Below are 14004 nucleotides of genomic sequence, written 5' to 3' on the forward strand. Positions count from 1 at the left end.
GTTTCACCCTTGCCCAGACAGGTGCAGCTCCCACCAAGCTGAGAAAGAGCAGGATCCCCTTACTCCAGAATTGATGGTTGCTCAGAGTTTTCCATCATGTCATATTTCACAGTCTCCATTTTTGGGTTATTAAAATAGGATGTTATCCAACAAGTGGAGGGGAAGAAGGGGTCAGCGAGTTGGTTCCTGTCTCAGAAGTGGCAGCTAAAGCTGCTGAGCAACATGTGTTTCTCATTCAAAATTCTCATTTCTCATTCTTTAAAACAATGATACATACCATCTGTTGCAGCCATTCATAATTGATAAGATTTGGGCCGAGTTTGACTGTGAAAACCCATTTCGATGTGAGTATCAACGTGTGGATGAAGAAGTGTTGCAAAGCAATCAGTCGGAGCTTTCCTTGCCATATGTTAAAGCCAACGATGGGCAACCATCCCTGGGCACACAAATGGTGCTCTGGAAGCCCCATTTATCGAGTCACTGCAAAGCATCAGCATCTTCCCATTGCAAAAAATAATTTAAGACTTTGGCACTGTTTCCCTCAAACAGTTAATAAACAAATTGCTGGATGTTTGGACAACTGTGAAGAGCAGTTGAATGCGTCAACAGAGCTATTAAAATGCAGGTATACACAGAGCATATTTTTTCCTGTATCAAAGAAAAATGTGAATGTCTTGTGTACTCTAGAACCGGCTTAAGACTTTGACAGCCATTTCATTTTGTCTCTGAGATGGGAGGACAGAGCAGTTCTCTGTGAGAAAGAAATGCTTTTCCTTCGCACTGGAAATGTCTCTCCCTATTACCGTCGCTGCACCGTGAATTTCACCACTCACAAATCTGAAGTCCCAGACTCACCCTGTTTAATAACCGAGGCTACTCTGATTTTAAGGCTGCCCAGTTTCTCTCTGTGCATTCAAATTCCCTCAACAAGATAACTCCCAGGTATTTCATGTGCTCTCATCAAAAACATGTACTCAAAGGCAACTGTTACAAACCACACAAGAAAAAACACTCCAAAACTTCAAAGATTAATTTAACTCAAACATGACAATTGAACCAGGATATATTTTTAATGTATTCTGTTTGAAACACTGACTTTTTGTTTTCAAAGCATCAGCGACAGCACGTAGATTTGTCGCTTGATAATCAGTATTACCTCCCCCTGCCTGCCCCAAGTCATCTGGAACATATTTAATTATTGACTTGGTTGCAAATGTACATGGCACATGCTTGCTCTTCTGCGCGAGTCTTTAAATGGACAAATGCCGACTTGTTAATTTGTTGAACGTGTCAAATCTATGGAGTACTCAGATACCACCTTATTCTCTCCACTCCATTTCAACAGATGATGTCTCTGTATTTTTTCCAGCTCTATACTGAGTACAGACTAACAGTCCATCCTTTTCCAGGTGCTGCCAACCCAAGTAGAATTACCCAAAGCAGCGACAAGATCCAAATGCACACCTACTTGAAGCAGGATTCATTTCAGCCTACGACAAGGACAAGACCACCAGGAGTGATCTGGTGTAATTTTACACCTAAGAGAACCACTAGCCTTTCCTTTCGAGGCTAGAAAATCAAAGTAATTTATCTTATAATTTCAATGTTTCGTGCCAAATCTTACCCATAAAAAATACCTCCAACATCTCCTATGCATCGTTACCGGAATTTTTCTTTTCCTTAGGGTGAAATTTTGAAAACCAAGTCTGCATTTGCTATGTGGACTTTACATCCCCTGCAACCCCTCAGTTTTGCTGCAGAAACATAGAACCATCTTTTAAGGTAGTGTTCATAAAAGCACTTAAATGCACAGTTTGTTGCTTTAAGTAGTAACATAGGTGGAATAACTCCAGAGTGTTTCATATACACACATTAAAGGCAGATTTCCAAGGGAGCTCAGCTTTCATTAGGGCACCTAAATATAACAGGTTCATCTTCAAAACCCCACCGAGGGCAGCAGCACGCATTCTGTTCCACAGAACCATTATTTTGCAGGTCTGAACATCTGAGGTTTCGGAAGCTTTCAGGTACATCTGTGTGGTCTTGAAACCTTTGCAAAAGCTTAAACTGAACAATGTGCGAATATTAATTTTTAAACCAAAAGGACAAAGGCTGGATTCAGCTGGATTGCACCAGGATGTGCAGCCCCAACCTCTGCTGAACTATACTGTGCTTTCCAGCAAAGGAGAAACAACAGACAACATTCAACACACCCAGGAGAGAAAAAAAAAAAACCAACCAACTAGAGTTAATGATGTGCTGCTGAATTATACCTTCAGAGAAGCAGAGAGAGAAACCAGGTAGATGTCATCTGTAAGGTAAATTAAAATTACACATCTCAGAGGATTATCAGTGAAAAATAAGATCTAGAAGGGAATTTGCTTTTGATACTAGAAGGGATAAATAGTCCATGCAAATCCTTTTAAGTGGGCCTGTAGAGTGGAATAGAGAAATTAAAGATAAATGAGATTAAAGTGTTTTTCAAAAAACTAAGACATATTTAAGTTGCCCATGAAAAGAAAAAGATTTTGGAGAAGGAGATTAGTTTATACCCTCAACACTCCATTCATCTAGGAAGCCAACTGGAACAAATCTTTTCTAGTCTGAATCGGTTGTCGCTACCCCAATAATAGCCAGACACACCCCGGAAAACCTCAAATAACATTTTTGCACAGCCTAACTGTTGACTACCACATCTTTTTTTTTTTTTTTTTTTTTGAGAGAGGTTTGGGAGATGAAACCTGTAGACACAAGTTTGTTGTTTTTTTTTTTTTTCTTGCAAAATGATGCCGTGGGGAGGGCCCCTTTTGCCTTAGCCTCCCACAAATCTTCCTCCTATTTAATTCTTTCCTCTTGGAAGCAGAGTCTGAAGGTAACCAAAATCAAATGCTGCTCAGCCTATGTTTCTGTCTCCTTTGCCAGAGTTTGAGGTACATACAACTAGTATGGTTTCATGCCAGCCTATATCATTCTTAAAAGTCAACTGGAAATGTTGTTAGCAAGGAAAGTGGAGGAAATGAGTAAAAAAATAATACATTCAGATCAATTTGGCTCTCTTCCTGGGAGCTGTTTTAATATAAAGAAACTTAACCAAGTTGTATTTTTAGATCTGGAAAGATATGTTTTCATATTTCACGCACTAAAGGGATTTGCCTCAATACACTCGAATTTCCCCCTCCCCCCCTTCCCTTGTGTGCTAGAAGAAATGATCTTCAATCCTCAACTTAACCACTGGATACAGCTATTCTGTTCTTCCCATTGGCCAGAATAAAAACCAATAAATGTATTTCATTTATTTTGTGGATTTATAATAGCACCTGGTAAGGATGGTCTTAATCTCCTTACACTGGTTGCACCAATGAAATAAACCTTTGCAGTACTTATGGAGAGGGACGAAAGGATAAGAAGAATAAAATCTGAAAATATAAATATTATCTCCATGAAGATCTGTTATAAAATATATGAAATCCATATCCATGTCTCCAGAGGGTGCTTGGCATAATAGGGCAATTTAGACAATAGGTTATTAAAGATGGAAAGAAAATATATTCCCCTTAACGATGACAAAACTGTTCAGAGACAAATGGGTCACATTTAGACAGCAAATTGGTGGCAAGTATCTACTGGTAGACCTGTTGGAAATAGATGAAAAATACGACTTGGTACGAATGACCTAAAACCAGCAGTTTCTTCCTGTTGGTGCTCCAGACAGGCATATTTGCAGTGTCCTGGTTGCTACATGTTGTCAAGACCTTTGTAAATCAAACACAAATCTATTTCACACATTAGAAAGATGTTCCACTGTTTGGATGATTAGTAGTATTGAAATTCACCAGAATTTCATTATTTCTGCTCAGCTTCGGTTCCAGTTTCCATCTGACTGTATCATTTATTTACTACGCTAGAAACAGGTATAAAAAAGACGAATTTCTGGAAAAAAGATAATGACTTGAGATAGCCTCAGGTTACCAGGAACCTGACCCAAAGTTTGCTGACAGTGAAACAAAGCTTCCCTGTGATTTAATGACCATTGTTTCAGACTCAAAGGCTGAAGGCATTTAGACAACAGCTTAAGATTTTAAGTAAATGCTAGTTTAATTGGCTAAACCCAAAGCAATATATACTTTCTCACTAAAAATTCAGCTGCTGTGGAACAAGACTGGAAAGGAATAAATGGTGCCACAAAGTCACACAAGGAATTGAGTTAGGCCCTTATATTCACCATCTTCATAAAATAAGTTACACTACTCAGAGTTTTCCACCTTCAGCTTCCACAATAAATGAGTTACAGAGAACTGACAGGCTCCACATTGAGAAAAACATCACACATGAGGAACATATAATCTATCTATGGTAAAGTCTAACTTATATTAAGTCTGGGTCTCTACAAGGCAAGCTTTGCAAGCGTGAGGTAATGGTGGGGATAGAGATCTGAACTTTGCCTCTTGCTCTACCACAGAAACCTTTTTATACTCCCTACAGAAAGAAACCTTCTCCTAGCTGTACTTGCGTAAAACTCCAATAATTAACAATAAACTACTGTCAGCCTTTCCATGCTCCCCCACATCCACTTCAGTTTGTTCATGAATTTTACTATTGCAAACTTGTCACCGGCACCCATTTAACTTTCCACCTACTGAAGTTCTAACTGGAAGGAAAAAAGCTCCGTAATTACATCTATCACCACAATACCCAAATTTTCACACCAGAAGAGTTGCACCATTCCTGCTGTTTCTCTCACCTACGTCTTGAAACGATGCTCAGTGTTTCCCAAACTAATGGAAAAGGAAGGTCTGAATTTGCCTGCAAAAAAATCAGTCAATAAAAAGACACTTTGCTCACCCAAAGACCTGGCGTTCAGACAGTGGGTGTTTAATTTGTCCTGTGTGTCGCTCGACACGCCGTGCTGATCAGATGCCTGTCAGCAGAGCCCACTGCCAGCTACTCCACTCCTACTCCATCACCAAATGGGTTCGTTCACTTAAAAAAAGCCATTTGGTCATGTTGCAAAAAACCCCGTATTTACCTTTGATCTGAAAAATAAAAAGTCTGGAGGTAATTAAATTCTTATAGTAGGACAAAGAAAAGGAAATATACAGGGGTGCTGGGCATGCACTTGGATTTTCGCTGTGCTGGAGTGCAAGATCTTCAACAGCTATGTAGCCTGAAGATGTCCAGCTCAAATGTCAGACCTCATTTGAAGGCTTACCTCACTTCCCTGATTAATTAGCAGTGCAATTTTAAAATCTGATGGGCAGAGAATTGACAAACATCCACATGACTGAAGTTACACTGACTCATTGCAATGACTCTTTCATAACAACCTGTTCAGCTGGTATGGTACCAAGTTATTTTTCTAAGTGGTATTAATACATGTCCATCAAATTATGTTCTTCCCAACTTTGACAGCAAATGTGCAATAGAACACCCCGTGATCAGCCGACAAGTTCCAAGGTGCCCAGGCAACAACAGACTCCAGTCCCCCCAGCATTTCAGATCTAATTCAGCCTCCAGGTTTGCAAAGACCTACAATACCAGGTTATTTTAATTATGGGTGCTTTTCAAGTGGCTACTGTAGACACGCACTCTCCCCACAAATAAAAAAGTGAAAGGAACCAGATATGGGCAGCAACACATCTTTTGTTTCTGCCTCCACAGACAAAGAGCTGCCAAGCAAAGCTGGGAATTCCAGCAAATACAAGAAAGGGCTTTTTTGGCCACCAAGTCCATTAAATTGTACACTTTGGAAGAAAGGCAATTTGTCAGCAGGATACAAAGTAATGATTCTTTGCTCAGAAATAATCATAATCGGTAGTTAGGTCTGAGGGTTTTTTTGGTTTGTTTTTTAATAACTGTTCCTAGCCCCACCCCCCCCAACATGTATTTAACTAAATAAAACAAAGGATGCCTGGCTTCAGAGGGAAATTCACTCATTGCTGACCAACAGCCAGGTTTAAAGAAAACTACAGAAGCCTTAAGTCCATTTATTTAAGAAAACTGGTCCCTGTTTTCGATGGACAAACGCTGCTTCTCTCCTGAGAGGAAAGGCGGCAAGAAAATGCACACAGAAAGCCTGGAGGCCACATAAAGGTCTTACAGCACTCTAGAAATAATTAAGAACTGTATTCTTGGGCAAAAGTGGTCTCATTAAATTGTTTTCAGATTTCAGTTTTCTCCCAGATTCTCCTTGCTCTTTCCCTTTCCACCAGCAGTCTTAGAGAAACTAAAATATCAGTTTGCTTTCTAGTGCTTGTATCCTCTTAAAAATGTCATTACTCAATTATCTGTCTATTCAGTGGCCCTAAGGTCCAGCAGAGCAGATATCGTGAGCCTTCATTTAATGTTTTTAAATGCACTTCAGTCCACTTGTGATACAATAAAACTTTATTGAATTCTGTTCCCACATCACACTTACCATCCCTCACTTTTATTGATATGTGAGCCCATCTACTCTTCTGTCAGCAATAAAAGGAATATGACCTTTCCTTCCATCAATACAGCAATTGGGAAATGTGATTTCAGCTTCCATGTTAAAAAGACAAAAAGTCTTAAGAAAAGAAAAGATGACCCATGCTTGAGCATTGTTTTCCTTTCCCTTATTGGTATCAAAGAAGTAGGAAAATCTATGTAAACACTGAAGAAATTTGGTGCCTTTGTAACATTTATGCACCCAGAAGAATGATTTATCCTTCCTGAAAAGCCACGAAAGTTTTTTCCCTTGAAGAAAGCAACCCTTCAAACAGATCTCTCCAATATTAAAAGCTGGTGGAAGACTTGACGGTTACCCCGTGAATGCAGCAATGGGCTTGTCGTCCGTGAGCCACAACCTTTTATTTCCATTTTGCCCCACTCCGTACCTTACATTTTCCAAGTCTCTATCAAAAAACAGATCGGTTTTGTAGGACATCATCACACAAGTTTTTCTGGGGACTCCAAAGCTGAGAATGCAAGGGAAGAGAGAGCTGAGGAAAAACTGAAGGTAAATTTGACTCAGGGTAGCTAAATCCCCTTTCCAACAACATGCTGGATCCTCAGGAGCCTGAATGGTTGTCTCCAGGGGTAAGTGAACAGAAAAAGCCCTCCAAAACACCAGCTCACACCTTGTTCCAAACAGAAATAAAATCCAGATTTGGATAAGATCCAAAATCCTGCCTAATAGGACTCTCTTGCTTGTCACCAGTCTCATGTACGGTGTTTGATAAACCGCTCATCTGCTTTCTGCAAAAAATGGAAGTCCCTTAGCACATAACAAAGATGAAATAAGAAAAATTATTCTCCTAAATGTATTGGTGCCATGACAACAGGTCTGCACAAACACCAGAAGATACCAGAGTGTTTCTGCAATGAGAGTGTTAGACCCAGCTACCTAAAATTACCTCCACAACTCTGTTCCCATTACCCATTTATCCCTCCCCTGCCAGGAGACAGGGGAACATCAAAAACAGAGCTGGGGACCAGAGGGACCCACACAAAGCGTGGTTCCTCCTACTTATACACAGTGTAACGCAGTCTAAAATGCAGTTTCTGACATGTCTCCACAGCATGACATGCGTCTACAAACTCTAGAGGTGGCAAACTAGAGGTCTGCAGCGGTACATGGAAAAGCTCTCTTAGTCACAATGAAAAGGAAATGCAGCTTAAAGAAATGGGAGTAATAAATTCTCTGGAGGAATAATTTCCAAAGAAAAGGGGTGGTATTTAAAACAGGCCTGAGAGAAATGAATACTACACACCAAGCCTTGGTTTAAGAATGACAAAATTAATTGGGTGATGCCAGAAAAATAGGACAACTGATGCCACTGAAGCCTGTCAAATTAGGCCTGGTATCTTTGAAATCACCTGCTTTTCATTATCAGAGGGCAACAAAAAAAAGCGCAGAAGTCCTTGTAATGACTGTCAATTTTTGTAGACAGCATCTGCCACCAGATAAACTGATGGCAGGATCAGGAAAACAAGGAGAGGATCGGGCTACTTAGTTATCTGTTGGCTTCCCCACATGTCGAGTGTAACTGCAGCCTCACCAAACTGTCCTTATTGGGGTATCCCTAGTGAGCACACAGGAATGTAGTGCAAAGGAGAATACAAAGGACTTTTTAAAATATGTGAGCTACTGGAGTTAGAAGAGGTTTGTTTTTTGCCCTCCTCCTCTTTCCTCTGGAACATGATAGAAGTTAGTAGTGGAAGAGTTAAAAAAATAAATAAATCAATAAATCACACAATGAGCAGGTTATGCAATGGAGTTTTAAATTTTCCATAATTTTTCTCTGAAGGAGAGGATACACTAGCACTATATTAAGCATAAGTGCCTAAGGCCACGCCTAAGAACATCTGCTAGAGATGACTCCTAAACACTGCTCTCTTGAGACACACACACACGCATGTGTCCGCCTCCAACTGTAAGGAATAATTCGAAGCCGTAAGGAGTACCCCATCCAAACAGACAGAGCAAGCTGGGAATACCAGTGAAAATAGGAATTTCTGTGCTATGCAATCACTGTGTTTCTTGAGGAGATGGCTGTATGGCAGATGGCAACGTAAGGCTGCAGCACAAGCCCGGGAGAGTGGATCCTCCTTCACCATGTGCTGCCCTTTTGTTCCCCCCGCAAATTCTGCTCGCAGAGGCATTACATTCGATTCATAAAAAACCAGAGCAAACAGCCATTAAAGCCATTAACTTAATTGCGAAGGCAGCGCAGCTTCTTGTTGTTGTTTTATTCCCTGCATTCAGGTCATTAAAACATATTCAATCCCTACTGTATGTTTGGTGCTCAGCAACCTTTCACAAGAGTTATTTTACATGTTGCGCGCAGGGCCGATTAACACCTTGGGGTAGAACATTCACATATTACCTTGCTCAAAAGGTACCACTATTCCTCTTTGTTTTTGATACAACAAAGGCTACTAAGGGGTACCAGGTAATGACTGTTGCTTTACCAGCCCAGTCTCAGGAGGGAATGTCAAACCTCACACAAATTGCCAATCACAAGGAAATAAAACCTGCTACGATAAGTAGAAACCAATCCCCGCCTTGCCCTCCCCACCCACAACATCATTTGTAAAATGAAAGACTTCATTTAGAGTGAAATAACTCCAGACTGGTAATTTGGTATGAGTTTGCCAGGGCAGACCCTAAGCCCCTGATGTCACTTTTTCCATGGGTTTAATGGCTCACTCCATTATAAAAAAACAAAAACAAAAAACAAACTAATTCCATCAACACATTTAGAAGTTTCATGTTTTTGTTTAGAAAAATCAAATCTGGAGATGCCGAGCCCTCCTCACCCCTCATCGGAGAAGCTGTGAGTTGTCACATTCCTGTCACTTCTCAGCCACCTTTGCTCTCCTGCCACCCATGCTCAAGGTGAGGAAGAAGATACTATGAGCCCTTGGGCCAAATCCCAGGGTTTCAGCAAATTTAAGCCTCCTGCTGCTCTCTCAATACAACTCCATGGTTTGAACGTGGTGCCTTGCTGTATCTGCTTTATTATTTTGAGAGGTGTGCTGTGAGCTTTGGAAATAGTGCTGTTAATTCACCGCTCAGCTCCTTATGACCGCGAATAAAAAGCGCAATCCTAACAGAAGCATTGTTATTTTTTCTGAGGTAAGACGTTTTTGACTGTAGGACTGTAACTGTGTCTAGCAGATTCAACTTCTATAGAAAGCAAATTCTGAGGTACACTTAAATTTTTGTAACCCCAACATTTTCCATTCAGCACATAGTGCTGCAATCCCAGACGACTGTCTTCCTAGCCCCAAAATTCAGGGTAAATGGTTTGCCTCTAATTTGTCTTCTTATCTTTGGAAGCTTATAAATTAGTATTTTCCAGCATCAAACATCAAATTTCCCAAAACATTAGCTTTCTACCTCCTCGGCAATACAATACTGTATTTAAGGCATTTATCCAATGTCACCGATTACACAGATATAGGTTGGTCCGAAGTGCACTGCTATACCATTACAAGCATAAAAACTGTGAAAACAGCAATTATAAGGCAGCAATAATGCTTCATTCTTCTGGGCTGCTGGCACTTATGGGGCTTCCCAAGTGTTTTCCAAAAGGTGATATGTCACTGTCCCTCTGTACAACAAGGAAAATGGGAGGCACTACTAGGATACATTTAAGATAAGCAGAAACCTTGAACAGAGGGCAATTTTTCATATTTTATCAGCTCAGCCTCAGAGGACGCACGTGGTTTGTCCTGAGCATTTACTTGCCCTCGGGCAACAAGCTCAAGGCTGGTCTGGTCTCCACAATAAAAGATCTCTATTAAAGACAAAAATTAAAATATATCAAGATACATACTGTAAGGGACACATTCGTACTGCACTTCCAGGTACTTGTACGTCCCAGGGCAAGGGTCTGGAAACACATCGGGGCCAGCAACAACTGCACACTGGGTCCGATTACTGCATCTGCAAAGCAAGGAAAAAAAAAAAAGAAGGGTCAGAAAGGAATCTGGGCAGGAGGACAGCTTATTGCCAAATGAGAAGAGGCACTGTGCCACAACCTTCCCCTCCAGACACTTCGTACAGCACCAGGAGATAGTTCTTTAAAAAAAACCCTAGGGGCGTGTTTGAAAAAAAAAAAAAAAAAAATTACAGCTGTGTGATGCTCTAGTTCTCGAAATAAATTCCATCACAGTGATCCTTAAATATCAGCATCACCACCAAACAAAACGCCAAAGACTAAACCATCACCACTGACAGCAAAAATAATCGTATATTTTATAGCAGGCATACCAAATGCATTTTACAAAATATTTATAAAGTGTTCCCACCAAAACAGTCATCTTGAATAATGCTGTTTAATGGAAAGACTAGAAACAGCAACATTTGAGCAGGGGAAAAAAAAATAAATCACCAAATAAGCTGTCTAAAAGCCAAAATAATAGTTTTTCTTAGACAGTCAACACACTTGTTATCAACAGCTCTGTTTTATTCGATCATTCTGCCCAGAATGGATTCACCTCCTAGGACAAAGTGTTGTGGGTTTTTTTGCAAAAGCCTTGATTTTTATACTTTGGCATGCCAGAAAGAGACCTCCTGAGGGTGAGACTACTCCATTTGCTCTCCCTGAGACCCGTGACCCTCGTGGCTTCTCTGCCAGAAGCCAGGACGTCCAGTGCAGAACTCATTTAGCTCTGTGCTGGAAATGTTTTGTGTTTACCTAAGGCTACAGTTTGTCAGCCTTAATGAGGATTTTATTTGAGCCCATAAATTAAAATTGATTCATTAGCAACTGCCTTAAGCACCATGATTTCTTTAATTTTATGGAAAGATTAATAAGAGCTGATATGCTTGCTCATCAGGCTGTTTTGCCAGATAACAGATAATCCAGAGGGCTGGGACATTCTTGTGTTTTCTAATTGAAAGATGACAGTTATCACAGCAAGTGACTAGTTTTATCATACACAATGAAAAAGAATTTTATTAACAGAAAGGATAACTTTGCTGTCCTCACCCCTGGGCTTCTCCCCTCAACTCTAGCAAGTCCTGAAGCACCCCCCGGACTCCTTTTCAAGGGGAAAATAACAAAACAAAACTAAAAACTCCCAAATGAAAACTCAAATACCATGTGGTGTCAGTGTCTCATACAAAAAAGCCCCACAACCACCACAAAACCAAAAAAAGCCCAAGCCCTGCTTGTTCCCACATATCCGGGCAACAAAACTGCGTCTGGCACTTGGCATTTTGCGTTTCCTTTTATCACCCCAGGGTGAAAAACGCAGGTTCCTGTTCCAGCACACTAAAAGGACAAAGGCAATTTGCACTAAAAACCTCAGACAAAAACCCCCTAATACCTGTTCAACCAACTATTACTGTCAGACATCAACCTAGGAAAATTTTAAGGGGAGGGAGAGGTAAAAACCACTCATCATTAAATCTCTGGTTGCTGTGATTTTGCTCATACTTTTTGCCACTTTTGCAAGGGCTTCTCAGTCTATTTGGTTTTGTCATTTTGCTTTCCAGACAGATTAAAGGCCCAGGTGACACTAAGTGACACACAAGGAGTGACACAGAAAGGGAGACGAGTAAAAGAGAACTGTGGGAGGAATCTGTGAATTTGAGAGACCGGACAGACAACTTCATTCCTATTAAAAAAAGCAGCTTCCATTTTATTAGTTCGTACAACATTTTAAACCAAACGTTCTGGAGACACTGAAGAAATAAAGGAAGCCCCTAAGTGGTTTTAGTTACCCTTAATGTCATTTATCATGAAATCTGACAAGGAATTCACAGTCATCTTGTTGGCTTGGGTTGTTTTATTTTTAAGTCTTCATTTGCCAGTGCCTGGGCTCCTCTGGAAATGCTTGCCTTTTCCTAAACACCAGAGTCCCACATTCACCTCGCAGATGCCTCCCAAGGGCAACCAAGAGATGAGAAACCAAAGCATAAGTCCAAATCTGCATTTTTACCCCAACTTGAGACTGATGGCAACATGCATTTCTGTATGTTCAGGAAAAGAGAATACACAAAACCGTTCTAAAAATCAGCCCAAGGAATTCATCCATGAAAAGAAGTTCACATTATTCACATGTATGTTTTGAAGACAAAAATCCCTCCTGGGAAAAAGTGTAAATTGTCCCAGTCACAAGGAAAAACAAAAGAAAACAAAAAGGTTCTTTATGTCTTCTTTCCAGATACATTTATTCCCACTTATCAAGGTGCCTGTTTTGTCTTTCAGATGCGTAAAAATATTTATTCTAGAAGAGGTGTCAATCCAGTGTTACACAGAGACTCTAACAGAAGATAGGGGTTACTTTTGCAAAACTTCTCCCTGTTCCAGTGGAAAATTACTTTCAAGAATTTTAATAAGACAATAATAATAACAATAATTCATGTGGTATTTGTTTTGCATTTATACAAGCGGGACTGAAGGAAGCCTTGGAGTTCAGAATCAGCTGCAGGGCTCAACTCTGCTTGCGACTCTCAGTTAAGACTTAAAACAAACAAACAAACAAAACAAAACCAACCAAACAAAAACAAACAAAAAACCCCACAGAAACTTCATTTCCCTTCAGCAAACTTCCATTCCTTCTCCCTGGAAACATTTTTGTGATTTTTAAGTGACAAGGTCATCATGCGATAGCAAGGCAGAAACACTTTAAGAAATAAACAGCTGTTTATTTCTGCTCTGACACCTTTGATTTTTTACCAATGCTGACATTGTTGATATATTTATCAAAAGAGAAAGGAAAAAAAAAAAAGTTTGGCAGGTGACGTCTATTTCAGGCATTTCCAGAAATTTTAATAGCACAGATATGTCAAGAGCATCAGGTTAGAAATGTCTGGGGCGATATACAACCAAAGAGTAACCAAAAAACCATGTGCCTCAACACTCAAATATAGGCCAGACATCTACACCCAAGCCTCTATCCCAAGGTCTATTATACTTTTCTACTGGTTTTACAGTAAGAGACAGACTTAATTCATTATCCTTCATGGTAATGCTGCAAGAAATCCTTTCCCTTCTTGGGAACACAAGAAATCTCCTCTCTGGATGACTGCTTTAAGAAAGGGGCTGTCACAGCAAATAAGTCAGGCAGGAGTGTTTTCTGCCCTGTCAATATGTGATATTTCCAAATCAAGCCTTTAGGAAGGGCCAAGTGAAAATAAAATAATCAAATAAAATAAAATAATGCCCTGGAGAAAGCAAAAAGGAAGCAAAGAGAAATTTCACTCCTAAGTAGAGTTAACATGATGGCTTGCAAACAAGGGGGGAAGAGGGGAAAAAAAAAATAAGAGGCATTGGAGGGTGGAGAGGGGAGAACAGAACCGCGAGCCCTGAGAAAAGCTTTTGGTTCACCACATTTGCTTCCAATAATGCACTGCACAAAAGCAAAGCTAAATCCTCTGCCTGTTTAGCTTGCAGAAACAAAGAATTCCTCAACAGAATTCACAAAACCTTAAAAGAAAAGGATCTAATGACAGGGAGATGAAAATCCAGTTTCTCTAACATTTTCTTCATTATGAATGGGCCTTTTTATTGATCTTTCTGAGCA

At 40.2% G+C, this 14004-nt stretch overlaps 1 protein-coding gene across 35 annotated transcripts in view; it reads right to left on the reverse strand.

Moving 5' to 3' along the window:
• Positions 1-14004, reverse strand: part of ADGRL3 (adhesion G protein-coupled receptor L3) — a 384288-nt gene that overhangs the window by 140714 nt on the left and 229570 nt on the right. For all 35 annotated transcript variants that reach the window (XM_071807883.1, XM_071807868.1, XM_071807860.1 and 32 more), the window contains one exon: positions 10305-10414. In XM_071807883.1, coding sequence (XP_071663984.1) covers positions 10305-10414 — 110 coding nt within the window. The remainder of the gene's footprint in view (positions 1-10304; positions 10415-14004) is intronic.

The sequence above is a fragment of the Patagioenas fasciata genome, chromosome 4, assembly GCF_037038585.1.
Source record: "Patagioenas fasciata isolate bPatFas1 chromosome 4, bPatFas1.hap1, whole genome shotgun sequence".
Classification (NCBI taxonomy): Eukaryota; Metazoa; Chordata; class Aves; order Columbiformes; family Columbidae; genus Patagioenas; species Patagioenas fasciata.